This window comes from Corvus hawaiiensis, chromosome 3 (assembly GCF_020740725.1).
Source record: "Corvus hawaiiensis isolate bCorHaw1 chromosome 3, bCorHaw1.pri.cur, whole genome shotgun sequence".
Lineage (NCBI taxonomy): Eukaryota > Metazoa > Chordata > Aves > Passeriformes > Corvidae > Corvus > Corvus hawaiiensis.
In genome coordinates this window covers 92,215,242-92,239,872 of record NC_063215.1, presented here as the reverse complement: position 1 = coordinate 92,239,872, position 24,631 = coordinate 92,215,242, and the positions used below count along the sequence as shown (strand labels likewise).

Sequence of the window (24,631 nt, the reverse complement as noted above, 5' to 3'; positions counted from 1 at the left end):
TTTAAGTTTTAACAAAAGCTTAAAGCCACAACAATTTGATAACTGGCTTACTATCCTATTCACCATTACTGATCTCCAGACACCAACAGAAATTTGAGAAATTAAATGCCAATATCAAAGAAAGAGCTGTTAAATCACATGAAGTAACCGTTTTGCTCATTTAGCTTTAATTTTACTTCCAAACCTCAGATTTCATCCTTTTACCTCCTATACACTTTAACCACTGTAAAAAGAACTCAACTCCTCAGTGTCATCTGCTGTCAGATACTGATATTTCTATTCTTCTGTTTTATAAAATTTGAGCTCCAAAACACCCTCTCAGAACAAAAATATCAATGCTTCAACACTGTGCTTAGCAATATCCACACACCCCACAGCAGGACAGTATTGTTCCACCACAGACAAACAAGCAGATCTTCAGTTAAGGTTTTTTAAATGAAAGAATTCCATTAGACAATTCAAGCAGGATAGCTGGTATTTCAAATACTCTGAGGGGAACTAGGAGAAAAAGCATTCTTTGTCCTAGGAATGAAAAAAAACCCCCAAAATTAGGTTAGAGTTGTGTATGTGCCTAACACAAAACACTGAGGACAGACTACTACTTTTTTCTGCAAGATGCCTCCTCCCATATATTAACTGGAAAACTTATGCAGCATTTTAAAAATATACAACACTGTTAAGAAGAAAAAATAATCACAATCTGGGCAGACTCTGCAGCTGCCCCTTTGACTTATCAATTTCAGTAAGCACAATTTCAATCAAGTCTAGATAAAATATACTAATCCTAAATAGACCAAGTTTGTCACCTACCACTTCCTATAAGCTGCTTACTATCCTGAAAGAGGGAGAGAGAGAAGAAATGCTAAATTAAATGCCAAACAGTAGCAGACAGCGCTTGTTTGGCTGATTAACTTGTAGACAAGCATTACAAATAAATCTGAGCATGGTCTGCAGCAAATTAAATTCCAGTGCTTTTAAGAACAAAGAATTCCTTTGGAAAGAGGATTAGCAACTTTACACCCAGGAATGCCAGTTTAATTTAATTGTTCCACAATCCAATATTTAATATGCAAATATCATTTTGATATATAAGAGCAAATTTGAAAAAGTGAGGAAACAATTTCAATGTTCAAGACGACTGCCTCTCTTCTGAACGGCAATTATACAAAATAAAGCTGGCCAAGGGTTTTTTATTACTGGGATTGCATTCTATTAACATGAATCAGAACAAGTCTAATTAAAGGTTAAAAACTTTAAATGTTTCTAATTAAGAGTCTAAATAACTGCAAAATTAGAGTACTATAGTTAAAATCCCACCTCGATGACCTTCCTGGCCTCTTTGTATTTTCCGGTTTGCAAGAAGGCGAAGAAGAGATCATAAAGAGCCATCATGTCACCATATTCTCTGCTTACAAAATCTGAAACTAAAGACAGAATAAACCTCATTAATTTACTCAATATATTGAAGTATTTCAGTATTTATGTCAGACATTCCTAATACTAATATTTTCCAAGCCTCACAAAAGATAAGCTACAGGGGGATAAATTTTGAAACAAACAGAATGATTACAACATGACACAATTTGTTGTAGCTTTGTGGTTGAGCATATTTAAAATGTTTTTCTGTTTATCTGCACTACATTTTGAACTACATTCAACAAAACAGACTATATTTGCATGCTCTGCTCATAGATAGTGAGGGTATATGATTTCTGAACTGCACAGCTATTTGAAAAACAGATGTTTTATTACTGTGATGTGTTACTATTAATTTGTTTCTGAGTAGTAACATACATAGCTAGAGCAAGTATTAGCACTCATCTTGGAGAGCTCAAATAATCTATTATACAAACAGAGCTGTTCTATGTTTAAAATTACAATCAAGTTTTCTATCTGAAGAATGCAGGCACTGTATTAGTGCTTTAAAGTTACACATTTAAAGACAAACAATTTTTTCCTTTCAGTTGAAGAAACTATATACAAATCCTAGAAGAAAAACCCCCAGAAAACACTTCATATTAGCAGACAGCATTTGACTACATGCAACTAACCCTTCTGCAGAAGATCAGCATCTCCTTTTTCTACCAGTTTACAGTAGATGTTATGAAGTTGAAGAATTTTACCATACTTCTTGTAACAGCTGATTAAAGCTTCCAGAGCTGCAGGCATGTCATCCCTTGTGGAATGAAACAAAACAAGAATAAAAACATTCTGAGCAGGAGAAATGCATGCTGAAACCACTTTTATCTTGAAAATTTCACAGAAAATTCATTTAGCACTCTATAATCCAAGTGTTTATTCCCCCCTCAACTGTATTATTTTTGATTGCATGACCACCGTTCACTACAAATTAGCCAAAGGTGTGAGTGTTCCACAGAATTAGATGCACTTAATTTTTGAACAATATTCTTAAGTTATGCTGTGTCCTATCTTGACAGAACTCAAATTCCATGGAAAACTCACTTAAGTGTTTAACGGCTTTATTTTTCTCATTTGTAAGTAACACCATGTACACTCTATTACCTCTATGTCTATGTTTACACATTTCCAATTTTTAAGTTCTTCACAATTATTCCACAATATTTTTGTTTCAGTATAGATTGCCAGAGTTAACTTTGATAACCACAGCTCTCTAGATTGCTTTATATTGGTTTTACACCTTAACAGACTGCCTATAAATCATCTGTTGATGTCCATGGCCAGCATTATTCCATTCTATATAAAAACTAGAATCCAACAGATATCTTCTCCTATAAAAAGTACAATTTTTGCAGTTAATTCAACCATATAGTAAGGTACCAAAATGTGTTTTATGCTGGCCTATCCATGTCACAGAGACATGGCACTAGTTTATATCCATGTAGTAGTAAGCAAGTGTGCAAGACTGCATTAAATGCATTTAGTCAGGAGCCTTTGAGCAGCAAGTCCAAATGCCATGCAGAATATTTCCATTTTTGGTACCTCAATCCTGTGCTGGATTTTCCCCTATGTATACATTACTAACACCTTTAGAAGTATACATGATTAAAATGCAAAACTGGAAAGTCATAAAAACAATCACAGTAACAACAAATATAAAACAATCTTTCATACTGTGCAACTAAGAGTACCTCATCATCTGCTGCAGACCTTTTTTTCTGAAGGATTACAACCCAATCTTGAAACAAAACCAAACAAAACCAAACAAAACAAAGCAAAAACACTGAAAACAACCAAGGACAACCACAGAAACACTGGTAAAACAATACGTTATTCTTTGACAGGTAAGATCTAAGCTGAAACAAACCAAGACCACACACACAAAATGTAGTAAGTACCCAAGCAGTCAACAAGACTGCATTTTAGATTTCAAGAACCTTATTTGATAAGGGTGATGTAAGTTACCAAAGGAAAAAAAATTTTTTAAAAAACATCACTTAACAACAGTAGCTGGAAGGCTGACTTGAAATAACGTTTTAACATTCCTGAAGCAACCTTATTATTGATGAACAAAACCTTAACAAATCAAGATATTACTGTTAAAACAAGCCCAATTCAGATGTCCTCTCCTCACATTGTATTTCTTGTGCAGCACAAATTTTGCTTTTTCAAAGAGCGAACTATCTAAACTACTATGTACTACTATCATTATCTAGGCTAATATTTTTAAAAATTTTAAGAGTAAAACGCAGAAGAAGAAATAATTTTATTCAGTAACACTGGCATTCTTAAAAAGAACCTAAGATGATGGATTTCTACCTTATCCCCCTTACTGAGCCCTGTTTACAGTGCATCTTCTGGCACCCCATGGAGTCATTTGAATTTTTGTCATTTGGGGTGAAGACTAAATTACAGGTTAATTTCAAAACTGCAAGTAGATGTTACAGGCTAGATTACTGTCATAAAAGCGAAATACTATGGTAGTTACCATAGTCAGATATAAAGATTTATATAATCAGTATTTTTCTCCTGCTTTAGATGCAAGTTCAGTTAACATCTAAAAAAAACCCCCAGTTTTACAGAAAACTACTCAATTTCTAAGGAGGCACAACAACATTTATACATTCAAATTGAAGTTTTCAGTGATAAATCTAGCTTTTCAGACTGATGCTCAAACAGCTATGGTATTGTCTCGGCTGTATTCCTGAAGGATTAAAGTGACTGTTTTTAGGTCAAAGCTATCAATAAATGAATGAATAACTGGAATGTCATTCAAGCAGTAACATTAACAGTTTTCTAGTGCCTACATGTATACTTCTGAAGGCATTAATACTGCACACGCAGAGAAAAAATATCAGCAAAGACCTGGGACAAAAATAAATGGAAATACTGTACTTGTTACTGGGACTTACTGCTCAAAGGGGCTGCATAAGTCTGCATATAAGGAGTTCTGTATCTTACACACTGACTTACTGTTAAAACTGTTTTGAATCTATTGAAATCGGATATATTTGTTCAGTTGCATTCAGTCAACCAACCAGTCATCCACAGTTTACTAGAGAATGGGGTTTATAAAACGTTTAAATGCTACATCTGGCAAAGACAAATATAAAACAATAAAACACAGAGAAGTTCAGATTTCATATAGAAATTGTTGGTACCATTACTGCAAAGAAAAAATGATCAGGGTTATGCTTGTACTTGAGCTTGTATGATTTAACAACCTGTAGTATTTTTTAACTGTCACAAACTGCAGTTAATTGCAAGTAAGTACCAGCAGCTACTTTTGTAAGCAGTTTGTACAGTCCTTTTAGAAAATGAAAATAAGGAACTCGCTGTAGGCTTCAAATTTCAGGTAGAGGTAACATTTTAATGTGTTTCTTGTAATGCTTAACTATCATAAAAAGAGCTGCAAAAAAAAGAATCTCTACATTTTAAGAAAATGCTCTTTAGACATAATGATTTTAAACTAACAAACAGCTGTACATTTCAATGTACTTGAGAGTCTTTCCGTGAGAAGTTATGCATGTCAAACACCCTTTTATCCTCCCAAAGGATACTTACTACAACGTTAAAAGCCTTGTCTAAAATTACTATTTAATTAATACGGTTCAAGTCAGAAAGGAAAAAAAAGCCCATAGACTCATAGCCATGTTGGAAAAATCAGACTTCCAGCATCAGTTTGGAATACACAGTACTTAAAATGTGAACATAGATGATCCATGCTTCATTTTGAGTTGGCCAGCTACTACTCACAAATAAGTCTGTCACAAATATTTAAGTCACTCACAAATATTATCTGTTCAGCACTAATACCTGTTCCACTTAAAGATTAGGGGTATTTTTCCGAAATATTGAAACTTGCTCTTTTAGAAATGAAGATATACTATTATTTTTGAATGACAGAAGGAGCCTCAGCCATGAGTACATTCTGCTTGGCCCTTATGCAGTCCCAGAAGAGTCCTCCTTTGGCATCATTTTCCAGCTAGTTATGTTCAGGTTAAGACACCAAGTTTTTTGATTCTTTTGGTTCCTGTTTAGAATGGCTATGAAGTCCAAGGTATTACGGGTACAATCTTCCAAAATATTTGTGTGGGCAATTTTAATCACGCAAAGCTATCTGAAGAGCCAAAATTACTCAGCTGTGTGAAGGTTTGCAGGACACACTCTGCAGCAGGACTGGCTCTACCATGCAGGGATACTTCAGCTCTCCTCACTTTCAACAAGCCACTCCTCTCTTGCTTTAAGAATGTAGCACTACATCTAACCCTTTTACTTGTAATAAACAACTTTCACAACCAGAGAGTCTGCCTGATAAAAATAAGACTCCAAATATTGATTTTAATTGGACTGAAGTGCTGCAACATTATGCATAAAGCTTTAGTGAAGTGGCAATTTACCTAAGGGGTTTACTGATTGAAAAGCTCTCAAACCTGAAATCACTAGAGAGGTAGAAAGAAAAAAGGGACTCTCTGGGGTGGGGGTGGAGGGTAGCCTGGTAAAACAAATCCCTCTCTACAAATCTGAACCAGATGTTAGTGTAGAGGGAAGTCAATTCAGCAAGGTACAATCAGCTTTACAAAAATTATTCTGTTAAAAGAGAACGGGCTCTTGAAAGAGCTAAATGTGTTTCTGTTCATTTGCTGTACTAAGGAATCTTCAAGGAGACTGGTGTTGCAATTACAACTAATCCTCCCCAAAAAATTAACTGTGTTGAAGGCTTTGTAATTTCCCTAGGTACAATTTAGCTGTCACTTACTTTAAAATTTACTCAAACATGCGTTCGGAACAGCACTAACTTCACATGTCAAGTGCTTTCCAGCCAATTGAGTCTAAACTGGAAGTCGGTGTTAAACAACTGAATGATTAGACAAGATAGCTCATTTCCCTGCTCTTTTGTTCAGAATAAAATGCCACATTTACATTATCAGACTCAACAGGATTTTCTGACAGAGGGAGAAAAAACCCTAGTGAACACTGTCCATAGCAAGCACATGAAGCCTGTCATTTACCAATCATCCTTCAAAAAGCAATAGCCATGAATGTAACTTAATTACGACCCAATGATCCTTGACGAAAAATCATCTTATCACTGTCCTGTCCCCATAGGGCAAATGAGACACTTTTGTCCTTTGGCACTGATGATGCTAAATTCCTAATTGCAATAATGGAGTAAGAGAGCCAAACATCCCTAATTTCATTGCAACATGTGAAGAGTTTTAATACAATATTTGAAATAAAGCCACTAAAAAATAGAAAAAAAACCTCTCCCCACTAAAGATATGTGTCCCCCACTAAAAATACCACTTAATTTACAAAGATGCCTATTTTCAGAAGTGCATATACAAGTCAAATAACTTGTAAGTGCTACAGAATTATCTCCAAAAAATCACAGGTGATTTTAACTCCATGAAAACAACAGAAGGAAAATTGTCAAGGCACTGCATTCATGCTCTATCTACTACATACGAAACTGATCCAAATGGGTTTATACGAGATTAATGACAAATGAGCACATAATGCTTTGCTGGACAGTGCTGTATTAAAATACACAAACCATTTTTAAAGAAAAACAATCCAACTATAACCTTTTTATCATTTAAGATACAGATAGTAATTGCTTGTGTTCCCTGACTTAAAACTACAAAATATTTTACTCATGTGGTCTGTAACACAATGCTCTCAGTTTACCTGCAAATTTTCTTCCCTCCGCTTAGGAGCACTTCTTATAACAGGAATTAGTAAATTTCAAACCTGAAGATGTTTTTTTTTCTTTCTTTTCTCAAAGATGAGGTTAACTTAAGCCAAAACTACAGTCCTTAAAATTTTAAGAACTTTTACACGGTGTAGGTAACACAAGTTTTTCTAATTATTAGCAGCTGGAAAAAACAGTTCAGAAGTAAGACGTACTTTAAGAAAACAAGTTCTTTATATCCTTGCAGATTTTTGTCACACAATCCAAGGAAGGTTTATCACACTAAATGACAGACCAAGATCATGTGGACTGTCTCAATTTTTAATGTGATTTTTCCCATCTTGAGAAACTATTCAAGGTCATAAATAAAAATCAGACAATTCAATGCAGGGGGGTAGTTCCCCTTACCCAGTGTCAGAAAATCCCCAAGGTAAGTATGAGTTCTCTCTCTAGTTACTTTAATTATTTCCCAAAATATTAAAGGCAAAATGTCCATTCTACTAGAATGTCAGCTTTTGTAAAGTTATGTTGTCCATCATCAATGTTTTTTTCTTTTCCATGCTCTGCTGAAAGTTGTCACTTTTAACTTGCACTAGAACTACTACTAGTTCTTTAACAAGAACTTAAGAATACTCAGGACTGGAAGAAAGGGGTCGATGAAAACATTTTATACCTACAATTGTTGAAATCTTCAAAAGCAAACCACAGATTCCTTTACAGGCAATTAAAAAGTTTGAAATAAATTAAGAACACAAAACACTAGCACAAGCACTGCTGTGGAACATTTAAAAATACCCCAGAACTAATTTCAGAGGCATGCTGATGACCTGCAGCTAAATGACAACATTTCAGCATGATACCTGAGCTGTAGGATGGCAAATAAGCAGCACTACTACTGAAAGAAATGACTAACACTTATTTCAGTCACTCATAACTTTCAAAAAACCCTTTGCATATCTAAGAAAAACAAACAATCCCCAAACCACACCACCTCCCCCTTGCCAAAACAACAAACAAACAAACACCCCAGTGAAAATGCAGTTATTCCTCCCAAGCAAATTATGCAGAAAACACCTTCCGAATTTTGCCTACTATCAGAGAAAATGCAGTCTCTCCACCCATAAGGTGGTAAAAAAATCCCTTGGAAATTAGCTTACTTTGCATTTTATTTATAGATATGAAATATATTAGCAGCTATACAGGTGTGTACCAATGACTTCTAGCCATACAATTCCAGTCTGGAACTATTTTCTCCTTCATGAATCTAGTCTCATCAAAAGTCCCTTTATTAATGAAACTTTTTCAGAAAGTTCTACTAAAAACATTAACCCAGAAGAATGTGGAATCAAATTGAAGTAACACTCATTACTATCCCCCTTTTCATCTACACATGATCACACCTTTATCTACATCATCATACACTACACTTCAAGTGAAAAGAGCCCAAGCAGCACCAGGTCCAACTTGCACGTCGATGTGCATAAAGCAATTATGTAAAATGCAGCTGCTCTTATGCACACTGCAAAGCAGATCAGATATTTTTTCCGACACATTAGTTACATATGATTGCAGTTAAATTACTTTTTTAAACATCTGCCTGGCTTGTGATGCAACCAAGGCAGAGTTACTGACTGAGAAGATGTACACTATATTCTTAACCATTGACCACTTCACTAAAACAGTTTTTAAAAGAGAATGTACATACATCTACAAAGAGTTACCTCTTTTTCAAGAATTTTCAATACAGAAAATGTTATACTGACCTTGCATACCCAGAATAACTACAAGAACTAAAAACCCCTACATTGCTGACTTACACGATACTATGAAAAATTCACTTTTTTCATAGGTATTATATTTCTGCCAATAACATTTTGTTGACATGAACCAAATCTCAAGAAATTGATTCATAAACTCTAGCTGCAAGAGTTGAAAAACCAGGAACTACAGAAGTGACACACAAAAGACTAATAAAAGGATTGCACATATGGTAAAGGAAAAGGGATTCTTGCCTCAATTTTATTAAGAAATTGTTATATAGTTCATACGTATATTAATTCAAATATACTACACCTCATAATAAAAACTTACGGAAAGGAATATGACACATGGAATTGAAGATACTTCCCACCAGAATGCCTGTATGAAATTCCTGTTCTTTAATACATGGCATAAAAAGTATATATAGGCAAAACCCCTCAAACATAACAGATCAGATAGTATTTTCTTTGAATTTTAAATTCAGCAACACAGCAGCCTACTGCCAATGATATCTAATTATTTGAATTACGTGAATTAAGAATACTTCAGTGTTCAACAACCGCCCTGCAACTCACCTGAGATATTTTGGAAACAGCAAAATGATGCTGTTTTGATGTGAAAACACGTTCCACTTCACCACAAAAGCTGAGATTGCACCTATCACACTCTGAATAGCTATTTTATCAAACAGACTTTAGAACAAACTAATTCATAAGCATATTCCAACATATAGCCACTTCATCTCTGATGTGCCCATAAAACACAGCTGTTGTTCCCAGAGATCAATGACACGATGTCTAGCTGATGAAAAGAGACTTAGCTAAATTAAGAAAACATATTTGTTCATTACTGCTCCAAGATCACTTCAGTATTGCACGTGCGTGAGCACTTCCAGACACGTATGTACATGCAGCTGTGAATTGCGTACACAGGTCACAGAACACAAATAAATATCATAACTTGTTTCATCTGAAGCCCAAGCATAGCTTACTTTTCAAGGTGAACTGTAATCAGAGGGGAATGAAGGGCAGCAGTTTGCACCAAGCCCAGGTTCGCAATGGTCTCATGTAATCGACTCACTGTTTCAACATCACCTCGCATGGCAGCGGCATTAAGAATGCGGAGAAAAGATGCAACTGTTCTGCCTGAGATAGGAACATCCTTCTCTTTCATCTCCGTTAGAATGTTAATAGCATCTACAATGAAACAACACAAAAGACCCTTAGGTAATTTCATGTAGGGAAAACAAACTGCTATTAAAACAGCATTTCAAACCCAGCAGGAATGTAAATTCTGGTGTATAATGCCGATTTCAAGTTAATTACTACTTGCATTTCTAAACGAGACTACAATTATAAATCCACAATAGCATGGTTTTATCATTTTGCTGCAACTTTGACTACAAATTATAGATAGAAACTGTGTGCCCACTCTGCACCACATAACCCTGCACAGTCTGCCCTATAGCTGCAAGATTCTACTAAATGGATGCTTTTATCGTTCAATGCTAACATCTGCTAAATCACTCCATTGTTTCTTCAGCAGATGGCTTGTCACGAGGCCAGATAATAAAGATATGTTTACACTGTATATACAGCCAGACTAATGGTCTGATACCGATAGGGCCTGTTTGCTGTGTCGATACTAATTAGCCAAGGAGAGCCAATGAAAGCCTTCTAACAGACTGCATGTTAAAACATTAGGTTCATTAAGCTTCATTAGTAAGGCAGAAACAAACATTTTTGTATACGGAATAAGTGCATTTTTAGAATGTTCTTAATTATTGCATAGCCAGAATGTTTTGACCACTTTACATTTGGCTATATTTATGAATTATTTTGTTTTCTGAGGGACATTTATGCTCTTAAAAGCAAACTCATATTTTCAAACTGCTTAATGTAGAGGTAGACATGATCTGATTTTTTATGATTTGGACAAATCAGCTTTGTTTACTATTTTTCTAACAGTACGCTTAATAAGAGGCCAAGACAAATTTCAAAGGCAGATCTTACATGAAAAAAAACTCTATTAGCTTTTTTGTTTTATTTTACAGTGTTTTAAATAAAACCATTACATGGTTTGAGCCATGTTTTATTGTGTTAGTGTAGTTGTTACTCTGCAAAATCAGAGAACTCAATATTCAGAATCACCTTCTAAAGCTAATGACATAATGACTTTTTAAAGATCAACCAAATCATGTAAATCACAGAATTACATTAGACTAAATTACAAAAATGAAAGAGCTAACAGCTTAATGCAAACATCTAGAAATACGAAATAGGCAGTTGGCAGAACACTCATTAAAAAAGCCAAAATTTCCAGGCAGTTTACAGACTGAATATAAAATTCAATAGGAAACACAAAAAAGAATAGTAACAGAAAAATATATACTTTATGGAAAGTTAAATTATTTTTTTGCAGTACTTGGCTCTTATGAGGAGGTTATGTTTATAGGTTTTATGTTCAGCCTTCAGACCTTCTTAAGCAAAAACAAAGCCATTAGTCTAGGCACATACGCAATTTGTGCCATAAGTCATGATCTTCAAACTCAATCCAAACAGCAATGCTAATAAAAACTAGCTGCAGAAATGCAAAAAGCACTGAGCTGTGCAAATGTAAATGACAAGCTTGCCAATCCATTAAAACTAATGGCCTGCACTGTCCAAGCATCTCTGGTTGAATTCACATGCAAATTTGTATGCAAAATGTTCAAGCACTTTTCAGGACATGATATACCATTAATATCAACTCACATTTTTATTCTTGAGGCAAGATACCTTTATTATATAGCAGAAACACACAACGAAAGCAAATGGATTACCTTCTAGTCTACCATGCTTTTCTAAGACTTCTACCAGCGCTATGTACTTTCCGCTGTCAAGAGCAACAGGTGAATTCTTAGGGAAGCTAGAAATTAAAGCATTAAGAATTTTATCAACAGAGGCTCACATTTTATAGCTTCAGCTTAAAGATATTTATTTTTAAAAGTATATAACAGCAACAGCCCTAAGAGCTAAAAATGATAGTAAGTCTTAAAGGAAAAATCTGATAGAATTTAAAAGACGCACCATTAGAACATGATTTAAAAATATTATCCACGCACCTTCCCACCCTCCAAAGCCAAAGGTTATGTTTTTGAGAAAGAGTCAGATGGTTTAATTAATAATTTGGTAGTTATTGCATAAAATAGGGTATTTTTCAGAAGCCTGGGAAGAAAAAAGTGCAGATGACTGGAACAGGGCTATATTTTTTTTGATAGAGAGACTGAAACTATTCACCTAAGTTAAAATCTACTATTTTGAAGTTTCTGCTATGTATTGCTTCTTTTCTCTGGAAGTACTAAAAGTTAATTCCTCCACTGCTGCCTTTTTTTATAACAATCCAAATACACGCTTCTTTGCAATATGAGGCTACCTTGAGGCAGCTCAGTAAAAATGTGTTACTGCCGTGAAACTCCGGCAGAAGACTGAATTTCACTTCCTGCAAGCTCCCTCTGGGGACTGTGTGAGAACGGAAGTGCAGCCAAAGCCAAGACACAACCATTATTTGTAGGGTGGCAAAGTTCTTGACATTCACAGCTCAGTCACTTCACCTGATTTCAAACACTAGCAGGGTGTAACGAGCACCTGCCCACCAACCTACTGTAAAACCTGAGCAAGGATTTTGTGAGAGAGAGAACCTGAAAGTCACATATAGCTTGCTCTTGATTCACTACAGCATCAGACCAAAAGGAGCCTTTCAAGAGAAAAATGAAAGGGGTAAATATAAGGATCATCTGTAGGAATTTGCTCCAGGCTAAGTCATGCATAGCATGTTTTAGCTGGGAGCTAACTTTTACAGCCAAGGTACAAAGAACTGAATATAAAAGTTTAAAGTAAAATGCTTGTTGACAGTCTTAAAATAACACTACTCAAACACTGCTATTCTGAAAACAATATAGGTGTCCTGCATACTGAACCCATTCTAGGTGCTTTCTAACACACAATACAGGTACCTATTTTTAACTGCAAATTAAGGCAAGCTTCAATTTAGACAGTATGTATGTTTAAAATAAAAATAAAACACATCTTATGTAGCAATCTGCCTTTTTCGAAAAAAAAAAAAAAAAAAATTACTGACCACACGAAGTAACTGCTTCTAATGTTCAATTACACAAAGCAAATTTTTTGTTTCCAAAAACCACACCCATGACTGTTTTAAATGCACATACATTGTTGGGGAAAACTAATTAAAAATGGATGAGGGGGTTAATACTCAACCTACTTAATTCAACAAGGTCTGTGTATCAGCATAAATCTCTGTGACATGTTTCAGTGCCGGTGTACTTACACTTTTTCTTTCAGGTTCATTGCCTCGTCTACATTATCATGTCGACAGCACAAATTTATTAAGGCTGCATAGCCACCGACAACCATGTCCGGTTCGTATTTGGCTTTCACTTCAAGGGCTTTTTGCATATTCTAAAAAAGAAACAAAGCAAAGATGTGAACTAGAGGTAAAGTCAATCTGACATTTTGAATCTTATACATTCAGTGTACAGTTACATGACTGCTTTAGTGCTTTTAGTAGTGTAGGATCACATACGAAAACACAGTGCTGTAATGCTTTAGCAAATTTTAAGAGTGAAAGCTGTTCTGCAAACATTATTTTTGTAGAACATCTTTTACATTAATTTGAGAATAGACTTTTAAGTAAGTGTTCTTGCTTTGCATTTAATTTTCTTGCATTTTTTAATGTAAGAGACTTGTTGGTTTTTTTTTTTTTTTAATCCAGAGACCATGAACGTTATTAACCCATATTCTAAACCAGTTCTTACTTATTTGGAATTCATAACCATTTTCACCTGGTACACTGCCAAGCACATAACAAAACTACTTTCTAAAGAATAAGAAACTACTTAAGAATTCCATAGAAAGCTTATTTTTCTATAAATTCTTATTCATACATTTGACCACTTTGAACTTGCAATGGTGTTTGCATCTAGGCTTATTTCATATGCAAAATTGTAGAGATACACGGCTGAGATACACAACTCTTTCAAAATTGTGTTCGTAGCAACAGAGAATATTGTGCTATCATCTGCACAACTGTTACTGTTCCTATATATACAGCTTTATAGGCAGGATCATACTGAACAAGAAACTGAACAAAAGTGTGGTGATACCCCACAAATTACAGACACACACTAAATGAATGTAAACTACAGCTGGACGCCTGCCGAATGAAGGCAAGAGACCCTTTATCTCAGAAGAGCTTTCCTCCTGCAGGAAAATGGAATTTCAATCCCTGCATTAACAACCTAGTAATATTTGAATTGCAAATGACTAGTGCATGTATCAGTTGCTTGACAATCTAGATATAAGAGACCGGAGCCATGGCTTGAAAGGACATTTGGCATGTATGATAAACCTATCACAGCTGTTACTATCATTCACTTTGCAGATTATTGTAAACAAACTTCAGCAACCCCAAAACATGCCATTCAAGGTGTTGCGGAAATTAGTTAACCTTTTGATTTAATTGCTTTTTGCACTTACGTTTGATTTATAAGCATCAAACCATGAAACCTGAAGCACTGCACTTGTCTTTGCTTAACTATGTCTTTCCATAACACAGTCATTTATGTCCCTTTAAAAATATAGCTATGTGTTTCCAATTATCTCTGCATTGCTTAAGATACCTCTTCTTCACAAAGAGCATGTATGAGTTGTTTCAAGACATCTGTAATAGGCTGGTTTTCAGCTTTTCGCATTTCTAGTTTCTTCTCCAAAGCAGACACGTCAGATTTAGCACTCTAAATGGAGGTAACAGAAAGAATGTCAATTGCAAAAACACCCTTCCCTGAACAACTTGTCGGATCACTTTAATAAAAGACAGACAAAATAATCCTCTTCTTTCATACTCGAAGAAATTTTTTAATCATTTAAGGTGCTTTTATCTGTTTAAATAGTACATACTAATTGAAGACTTGAGCCAGAATACAGTAAAAAAAAAAAACTCCAACATTAAGTCGCATACCTATAAAGGTCAACATTCCTATTGCTCTCACACTCAGTTCTTTGTATTTAGGGAAGTAGGGAATAGAAGCCTGTTTCTTTTTCCATCTCCACTTTGCTCAGATCAAAAATGTAAAGACTTGACACTCAACCATTAGAAGCAGTATGGATTTATATGGTTCCTGCCACTCAAGTGGATCACTGTAATTTACAAGCATGAATTAAGCCTCAAACCACTACTGTTAACTAACTAGAACTTTCAAAAAATTATTTACCAGACAGGGAAACTGAGGCATGAAACCTCAGCCAACTCCAAGGTCAAGTATCAGGTCTATGTGAAAATCTGGATAGCCTTTACTCCTACTCTGGAAAGTAACCTCTGAACTTAAAATGGTAGATTTAAATAACGTTAATATACTTCCCTGATCTGAAAGCTAGTGATTACACTTCATCTAAACCCCATATCCAAACAGTATTATTACAGTAAGAACAAGCATAGCTATCTGTGAATTTACTTACTTCTGGAATGTTGTCTGTAGGCAGGGATTTTTTATGACACAGTAACCTTGCATCCTGAAATTCAGTAAGACAAAAATATCACTAATCCCCCCCAAAGTTCAATCTCTAAGTAAGCATATCATACTAAAAAGGTTTAAGGTAATTATATAATAGCAATGGTAAAAAAAGCTGTGTTCTGCAGCATTATTACGTTGACTTGAAACGGCACTTATTAAATGTATCCCTTTCACATTAGAAATGAAACCAGCTTCAACAGCGAAAAATCACAGAAAGGTTAAAAGGCTTACATATAATCACTGCACGAAGATATTGATGCGAAAATTTATTTTGCAGAGGAGAATATATTCAGAGATTTTTTAGATTCAAAGTAATTGCTATAGAACCACAGACCTTAATTAATTCAGGAACTTGAGAGGAGTCCAGCAGTCTGCAAATGCCGCTGTAGTGGGTTGCAGGGATAACTATATTCTGTACCAAGAGGTGGGGAAAAAAATTATATGAGTTTTGAAACACAACCAAACTGAAATTTGTCTAACAGAAATTATCTCAGACGTAATTCAAGTCTCCAGCTCTTGCATGTCATTGAGAAGTGGTCTGGTTGTACTTAAAAGCAGCAATTTCAAACCTAATAGATACATGTCAGGCAGGACAGGCATTATGTAGCAAAAAATGAAATGGTACCATCTTCTTCAGCTGATGGAAGTATTGTCTCAAACGCTCCTCCTTGGCCTGTACCTCTGAGTCACTCATGCTGTCAATCAAGTGATAAAGAAAATAGCCAACAGCTTCTGTGGAAAAAAACAAGAGAAAGCATTCCACTAAAATTACCGAGACTGTCATGTTATCAAGATTAATTTATAAGAAATCATTTTGGTGTGAGATGTCACCCTGATGAGAGGCTCTGAAATGGCAACAATGATCACTGAGGCATAGAGATTATGTGGTTTGGGAGCACATATCTAACTGGTGAGTGAAAGGAATATTAATTATTTTCAGACCTAGTGACAGCTTTTCAGTACAGAATCTTACTTCAATCTATTTTTTTCCACTACTGTGTGACAGAAGTGGTACTGCCCAAGGCCTTCCCCCCCTTTCCTGCCTGCTACCCCAAATAGTTGCCACAAATATTTTGTCATTGCTCCAAAGAAAAAACAGATTTCTAACACTTTGCATATTTATTCTGTACATTTTACCCCTTATATTCCATTACCAAGCTACATTAAGTATTGTAATATTAATATAACAGCATACAAAAATATTTTAACCATTAGAGCAACTAACACTGAAGAAACTGCCTATTAGCCAATCAAAGTCAAGATGAACAGATTTTAGCAAATAGTGCTAAGTTTCTTATCTATGCAGTGCAAAAATATATGGGGTCCTGTAGCCCTTCCAAGAACAGGAAGAGCATCAAGTATTGTCTTCCCAAAGATTAACTGTTCCCATACCTCCTTGTCCCTCTGGCTCCAAAAGGAGGGGGGAAAAAACAAACCTTTATTTAAAAAAACCACACTGAACATAAAAGTATACTTATTTCAAGGTAGAAAATCTGGGATATGTAAATTTACAAAATCAGAAGAGCTACTAAAGGTAAAAGTAGGTTGAAAGACTGCCTCTTTTTTTTTTTTAAAGTATTTAAGCACTGATACTGTATTCCTTCTAAATCTCCATTTTGATCTATAAATTTAGAAAAGTAAATCATTATCAGCAAGATTTTCTTATAACTAAAAAAAAATCTTGTGGATCTCACAGAATATGCTCTGATTATTTGAATCAGGATTTTACCCAACATGTTTTCAAATTTCACTTTCAAAAAGAAGCAATCAGTGTTTACTGTTGTAATCCCTCAAACCCATCATTACACAGAAGAACGGATTTGTGGATAAGTTACAATCATAGAAATTGAAACTCTACCAGTTGGTCCTGGAGGCGTCAGGCAATAACGTTCATCCTTGTACAACAGTTCTGTTATCTGGTAAGACAGAATAATCGTACATTGCAGCCAAAAGAAGCAAGCAAGGACAAATAGTATCTGAAATTGAATTCTCAAAATAATAAAGCATCTCTCTGTTAAAGTATTATTCTTTACCACATCATAGTCATTCCCTAAGAAACACAAAGGGGTTTTTTGGTAAATAATAGGGTTTTCTTGAAAAAAATATTGCAAACAGAAATGCTTTCTGAGGTATAGCATTAAGACACAGAACACTCTAGTATTCTGTTTATATATCATTCTACAGGAAGTTAGCTATCCTAAGACCCTGCTTAAAGCAAGTATTAACCAGTGGCACTCCTGAAGGTGCTACAATTACGTTCCAATTTACCAAAAGGCTGAAACTGGCCTATAAAGCTTCTTTTTATTTATATTTTAAAGAAGCAGCTACCAAAACAAAGTAAAGGAACATCATTTATTATGCTCTGCTAGAATTAAGGTAACTAGTACAGCTAGTTGTAAATAAGCTGTTGTAAATAAGTGCAATTTTGAATGACAAAATATGCTTTCATAAAAATTAATTGCATTCAACTACATTTAGCACTCATTTTATCCATCATGCAAACCAAAGAAATATATATTTTTTACTTCCTTTGAAAGAAAAGAAGCATTTACCCAAAAGCCCCCACACCTTACCTACAAATACTTTAAGCTAAACGACATCACTTTAAAAATCATTTCACTGTTCTTAAGGAAATTAAATAATTTTTAAGATTTAAATCTTCAGTTAAAAACTGAAATTGTGTTTCAAGAATTTTTGTTTTATCTCCCATGATTCTAGAATGCAATCTCAAAGAAGTCAGAAGGAGATGCAGTCTCACTGCCAAAGTGCTGTGTTTTAAGTAATGACAAAAGAAAAGGAATCCTCACCTTCAATTGTTGATGAAAATGGGTAAGTAAAGCCAGAAAATACCAAATGTGCAACTGAGTATCTTATCTATTATTTTTCATTCTCCCAACACCATGAACACTGTTCACAGTAAAACTACAGCATTTTTCTGCCCTTTTCCCCTCATCTTCCTATGACAAATCAATACACACTGCAATAAAATCCAAGGAAGTCATTAACAGTTCTTTTGAATCAAATATCAGAATACTAAAAGGGATGAATTGTCCAAAAACATGTGTAAAGTTATTCGTGTCTATTTATTTCCCAAGTTAGCATTTCTTATTTTAGAAGTTCAATGCATGTATTTACTCTTAAATTTAGTGAAGACAACAGAATTTATTTTTCTTCCATTGTGATGAAGAGCAGAATTAACTCTACATATTAACTTCACAGACTACAATCACTTCAGCTCTCTAACTGTCCTTCAAAATTATTTTCATAATGGGACCAATAAGAGATCCCCTTTTTTCTTTCCCTGCTCTCCTTTTTTTTTTTTATGCAAAAAAGGAAGGATAGAGGCAGCAGACAAAAACATCCTCTCACGAGAATCATCACATAACAGTAAAAGGTAGTAAAATGCAAAAAATCCTGTACTGATTTTATGCAAATCAGTGATCAGTAACTTTCCAAATCCCAATTTCCATTTCATTCCAAGATTTCTTTGCAAAACCTAAAACGTACTTTTATTAGTCAGCAGTTACAATACTGAAGAATAACAACAAAAAGCACAATGCATCCCTTCCCAAATCCTGAAACCACATCCAATGCAGCATCTGCCAACATCTCCTCTATTCTAATGCTGTGCAAAATCTACTGACCAAGTTATATTGCCGTGTCTTTCTAATGTAGCCCTAACGTAGGGTCGGCAACATGATCACTAATTTCCCTTTGATTTCATCCACTTAATTTCTTTTATCTGGCTTTGACTTCGATGCTTTAAGTCCTATAACAGGAACTTTGAAAAACTAAGTCTGCCTTACTATTTTATTAGCACTCACGTGAGGATAGGAAGAAAGTTTAGGGAGGGCAGGCAAGTGAATTGATGTCAGATGGCACAACCCTGGCAGACTTTGTTCCAGAAGCTACAGCCATCTTCAGCTGTAATTGCATTGATCTAGAAACTGCAGTAGCATAAGCTACATGACATGGTAACACACTTGATTTTTCACAATTTCACTTAACTGTCCAATCTGAAAACTCAATACACTTGGTACAGTCTGCCACTGACAGAAGTCTTGCTCAAATTAATCAGGTCTACAATTTTCAGTCTCAGAATTCAGATTTACAATAATACACCATAAACATGCAATGCCTAGAGAATCTTGATTTTATTTACAGTTTTATCTCCACTTACCTTGCTCCATAGATGTACATCATCTGAGCTGAAGAGGGCAGCAAAGGATAACAAATTAAAAGCAACAGAATTATTTTACTCTTGCAGCTTTCTTTAAAACAACACAGAACATTAACACTGAGGATCTTATTTAGATAAAATTAAAATACAATAATTGCTACATACTGTTTCAACTAATTTTGTACAGAGTAAGTTTAGGAATTTTTAGGACACTCGATATGGTCATAATTTCAGCTAAAAAACTTAAAATAATGCAACATTCCAAATAGATCACTTATGACTAGAAAGTGTTTTAGTTTTGGTCTTAGTTCAATTTTTTAACATATCCTAATTGTATTTTTTTGGTTTATATTTCTCTATTTAGCATTTCAAGAAAATAAGCTTCACTCAAATAAGCTGCACTTTACATAGAAAATACTTGAGACATGGAATTTGCTAGAAAAAAAATCTAAGTCTCCTGTGCATTAGACTTTTAATTCACCAAGATAACTATGGGCAGCTATTGATGTATTTATACTAATTATAAAAAAAGAAATGAATCAAATCTCTTAAGGTATAATGTTCACTATAGTGAGAAAAACACGTAATATTTTAAAAAGTAGAAAACAAAACATAGAATTTCTTCCCTCATAGATTGGAACAGAACTTGGGGAAGAACACTTCTCTGTACATCATGAGGTTACATCCAAAAATCACATCAACCAGTTCACTAAAGTATAAAACCCCTGACATCTTAATGTAAACCAGCTGTCTCAAGTATTAAAAACCTGATGTCTTCCTGTAATTCATAGAACTTCAAAATTCTCGTTAGAAGCTATAACTTTTCAAGAACTGTAACTTTCCAACAACTATAAAACAGCATTAACATAGGCAAAGGTAAGAGAACAAAAACTTATGATATTATTTTATCTTCCTGTAATTCTCATTAGAGGAAAATAAGATGTCAGTGTGAACAGACGCACAAAAACTTGAAAGCATTCACAGAAGTTTTGGATTTTATTTAGGAGGTTCAAGCCTATGAAACATTTTTTCTTTCTGTGCAACTGCCACTTGTATTTGAAAATGAGTCAAATGCAGGTCCACACAGAGGAAAAAGAAAATGCCATCTGTGAGGTTAGTTAAGCTTTGTTGGGTGAACTCACTCCACCACTGAGAGGATGACAATGAACTGCAGATATCAAATGCATCAATTTCCTAAAGTACTTGACTCTGAAATAGTAATGGCACATCAGGCAAATAGAATGGGAATACTTTGAAGCAGTTACTAGAGAAGAGCAGTTTCAACAGAAATCCATAAACTAGTCTGCCACAGACATTGTTCATGCATCCCTGGCATCCCTACCTGTACTTTTGTACTCCAATCCTGAACTTTGTTCATTTGAACACTCAAGACCTGCATTTAGCCATAAAATTTTGCTGTGGTCTTTACAAAACCTACAAATAGTCTTTCTTCTCTCCTATCATATCCTCATGTTTCATGCTCAGGCTGTTCTAGCCATTAAGTTTAAAACAGAAAAGGAAACATGAGTGGGCATGCTTTCAGAAATAATGTAAGGGTAAAATCTGGGCGCAGGCAACCTTGTACACAGTGTCTGAAACCAGGTAGCAAGAAAAGCAAACAAAAGAGTAATATAAACGGATAAACAAAACTTACGCCACACTTAAATGTGGCAAGGACAGCTGAAATAAAAAGAGAAAAAAAACACCACCTCACCCCCCAAAAAAATCACACCAAAAGACCTCTAACCTTAATTTCCATCAGAATTCTGAATTTTTAGCCCAGATGTCCAATAACAGTAGGAACTGTTCTCACTAAGAGGGGAGTAACTGTTTCACTTGAGGAGACTATGATTTTTAGCAACTAGTTTGCTAGCAAGATGATGACATTTTAAAGATACTTTAAATCACATTCTGCACACCTGCACAGTTTGCCAGTAGCAGGGATATTTCAGGCTAGCATTTGTTGTGTGTGGTAAATATTGGCAAGGTTTGCTTTCCAGTGGAAGTCCTACTTCAGCTGGACATTTATCGATACTTAAAGAGAGAAAACATGTTTAGAAAATCTCTTACTTTAATTAATACATATGAAACAGATAATTCTGGGACTGACTATTCAAAGGAATAGCAATATACTCTTACTGGATCTAAAACAGTATTTCACTTATCCCTTGGATGCCAAGGCCAGCCAGGGCCTAGCTAACCAATTTCAACCCCGGCTTTCTTTTTCTCCTCCTTTTCCCATGATACAACGGGACCAGCTAGATAGACAGAACATGCAATTTACTAGGGAATTGTTTTGGTCATATTTACCTGTTAGGTTTTACTAATATCCAACCCAAACACAGTTCGAACTCACACTCATTACAAAACTCCAGGAAATTACAAAATCAGCCTTCAAACCCTGGTCCTGAGTGTATATTAATATTAAGTGGCAATATTAAGTGACTTCTCTTGTTCCCTGTGGTGGAGGCATGCTGAAAACAAAACCTATCATTCCCAGTGCTAAATGTTTGACTGGGGCAAGCAGTGCATGATAGAACTGCTAGCTAATTCACATATACTTGCATAAGCTTGAGACAACCTTGCAAGTTCACAAGGAACCTGCCTTGCAGAACGGAACCATATGGCTGTGAATACAAAGCCCTGGCAATGTAGCTCAGAACTAGGTGTTACATGTGAGTGTTCAGGAGCCTTATTAACCCAGAGGGCACAGAAAGATAGCAGATGTAGCAAAATATGCCAGGCTCCTACTGGTATTTCGTCTTCATCAAGCACCCTATTACTTTACAGGTTAATAGTAATAATCTTCAGTGAAATTTTACATTAGCATAGCTGTTGATAAAAAAAAGTGAATAAATTCCCCAAATGTTTACTACCCTAAGTTTATATACTGGCAAATACCATAGAACAAAGAATACTGAATTTTTTTTTAATCTACTATATATAATGCTTCAAGTGAATAGCAGAGGCAAGGAAAATGAGAAAAGCAGGGAGGAACTACAGTATCCCCTAACTGACTTGGAATGCTACTTCTAAAACACAGAGCAGGGGGCAAAAAACTGTACAAACTCCTGCTCAACAAGACAAGAAAGAGAGGAAAATTTGGTACAGAGGAAAAAAAAGGTATTCATATAACAACCTTACCTTTTAAAACCCAAAATGAGGCTGTTTCTAAACAGACGACAATCAATAGCAGGTGTGTTTGCTGAAGACACTGTAAATGAAAGCAATGTTTCTCAATAGTCATTGTCAAAAAAAACCCTGAACTGCAACAACTAAGTAGATCATGTAAACAGATCAGCATTAGAAAAGCTATTTTGATAGTTTTCTAAATGCTGACAAACACTTATAAATCAAAATTTAAAATATCAAAGTATTTGAAATGGTCCTGGTTTTATCTAAATCTGATCCATTTCAAAAGCAATCAAATATTCAGAGAGAGAGAAGTTTTCCTTCTACATTGCCTTTCATGGCAAGAGTTAATACATTAGCTTTTTATACAAATTATTAATTGCATAAAGCATCTTTGTCTGTAAGAAAGTACAAGACTAATTCCAAAAAGCAAAACAAACCTCAAACAATCCTAATCACGAAAAGCTGAGATATTAGTACTGGAACCAAAATAGATCCACTGAAGGCAAATGGTTTGCTAATTGTTTTAGACTGAATGCCTGCCTTAAAATAGGTTTTAAAATTTTGCCCCTTTTTTTTTTGAAATAATAATAAAAATAAAATTTTAAAAATCCAAGCAAAAAATCAGTGGCACAACACTTTCTTAGGTGTTTGCTTCTGCTAGTGTAAATTCCTGACAAGAAAGGAAAAGTAGTTCCATCTAAAGTGCTACCCACTGAATTAAATTAAATCTAAAGGGGGGGGGGGGGGGGGAGGGGGAAGAGACAAATATGCAGTTCTACATGTTTTTTAATATTATTATTTACAATAATATTTCAACACAAAGGAAAACTGCAAAATCACTTAAAATCAGATGTCCCTGAGAGATCATTTACAGTTATGCTTCATGTCCTAATCTTTACACAATTTCTTGGCTAAATATTCCGTATCATTCTACCTTCTTCCTGGAGAATTGCTGTCTCTCATTCCAGCACAGTAGACCAGCAAAGAAAAAAATACAGTAGTGGGTGCATTTATGTCCTGTATGAAGTTATCATCATCTCACTTCAGCATCACAATGGAATTAACTGCTATAAAAACCTGACTGCACAGGGCCCTTTCAGCAAGGGCTGCAATATGGTAGAAGATAACCAAAATAAAAACACCAGCTCTAAAGGAACCCAGGAAGTCAAAGGCAAGAACATGCTAAAAGCACTTCCTTAGTCTAACTCCAGTTTTAAATGCTGGAACATTTCTTTTTGTTTGAAAATCTCAGGTAAAGTTGGCTTCAAGACACCCTCAATACAAATTCCCCTCCAGCAGTATATTAAACTTTTTGCTCATAAAAAGACAAGCAGAAAAGCATCTTAGTATGCTCAGCTGCTGCTGACAATCGGCAACCTGGTTTCCTTAGCAACAAACAAGTCTGAGAAAATCAAGGGGCTGACAATGAAGTGGAATGGAACGGCATGATAAAGGGAAAAAGCGGCTCTCATGTACGCTGTCTTATGTGCCCAGATTCCTCAGCTGATGCTTCGGAGTTTTCATCTTGTCAGTAGCAGAAATCTATACATTTATAAGGCATGAGAAGCTGAATCAATACACCTAGATAGCAGCCAGCATTAATAACCAACCTCTGCCTCCTCTGACTACACTGATGAGACAATCTCAAACTATTTTCCATACTGCGTCTATTTTTCCCTCTTTGTAATATTGCAAAAGGAGACAAGTCAAAAAAAAAAAAAAAAAAATCAGCTGTTTAATATCCGTGCCTTATCATCACACAGGTGCTAATTAGATTTACTAGCATTCATTTCAGCTTGGTAAACTATTTACGGAGTAGCTTCCTTTAAAGCTCAAGTTCAAAGAAATTTGATATGTCTCCATGAATTAT

The 24,631-nt window shown here is 35.1% G+C and overlaps 1 protein-coding gene across 2 annotated transcripts in view; it reads right to left on the bottom strand.

Annotated features, from left to right (window-relative positions):
- LRPPRC (leucine rich pentatricopeptide repeat containing) overlaps nucleotides 1–24,631 on the bottom strand; it is an 87,581-nt gene that overhangs the window by 36,800 nt on the left and 26,150 nt on the right. For both annotated transcript variants that reach the window (XM_048298124.1, XM_048298123.1), the window contains exons 14-25: nucleotides 22,771–22,840; nucleotides 19,627–19,654; nucleotides 17,305–17,362; nucleotides 16,072–16,178; nucleotides 15,781–15,858; nucleotides 15,391–15,444; nucleotides 14,556–14,669; nucleotides 13,205–13,335; nucleotides 11,697–11,782; nucleotides 9,867–10,071; nucleotides 2,052–2,176; nucleotides 1,318–1,424 (exon numbers count right to left, since the gene is read on the bottom strand). In XM_048298124.1, coding sequence (XP_048154081.1) covers nucleotides 1,318–1,424; nucleotides 2,052–2,176; nucleotides 9,867–10,071; nucleotides 11,697–11,782; nucleotides 13,205–13,335; nucleotides 14,556–14,669; nucleotides 15,391–15,444; nucleotides 15,781–15,858; nucleotides 16,072–16,178; nucleotides 17,305–17,362; nucleotides 19,627–19,654; nucleotides 22,771–22,840 — 1,163 coding nt within the window. The remainder of the gene's footprint in view (nucleotides 1–1,317; nucleotides 1,425–2,051; nucleotides 2,177–9,866; nucleotides 10,072–11,696; nucleotides 11,783–13,204; nucleotides 13,336–14,555; nucleotides 14,670–15,390; nucleotides 15,445–15,780; nucleotides 15,859–16,071; nucleotides 16,179–17,304; nucleotides 17,363–19,626; nucleotides 19,655–22,770; nucleotides 22,841–24,631) is intronic.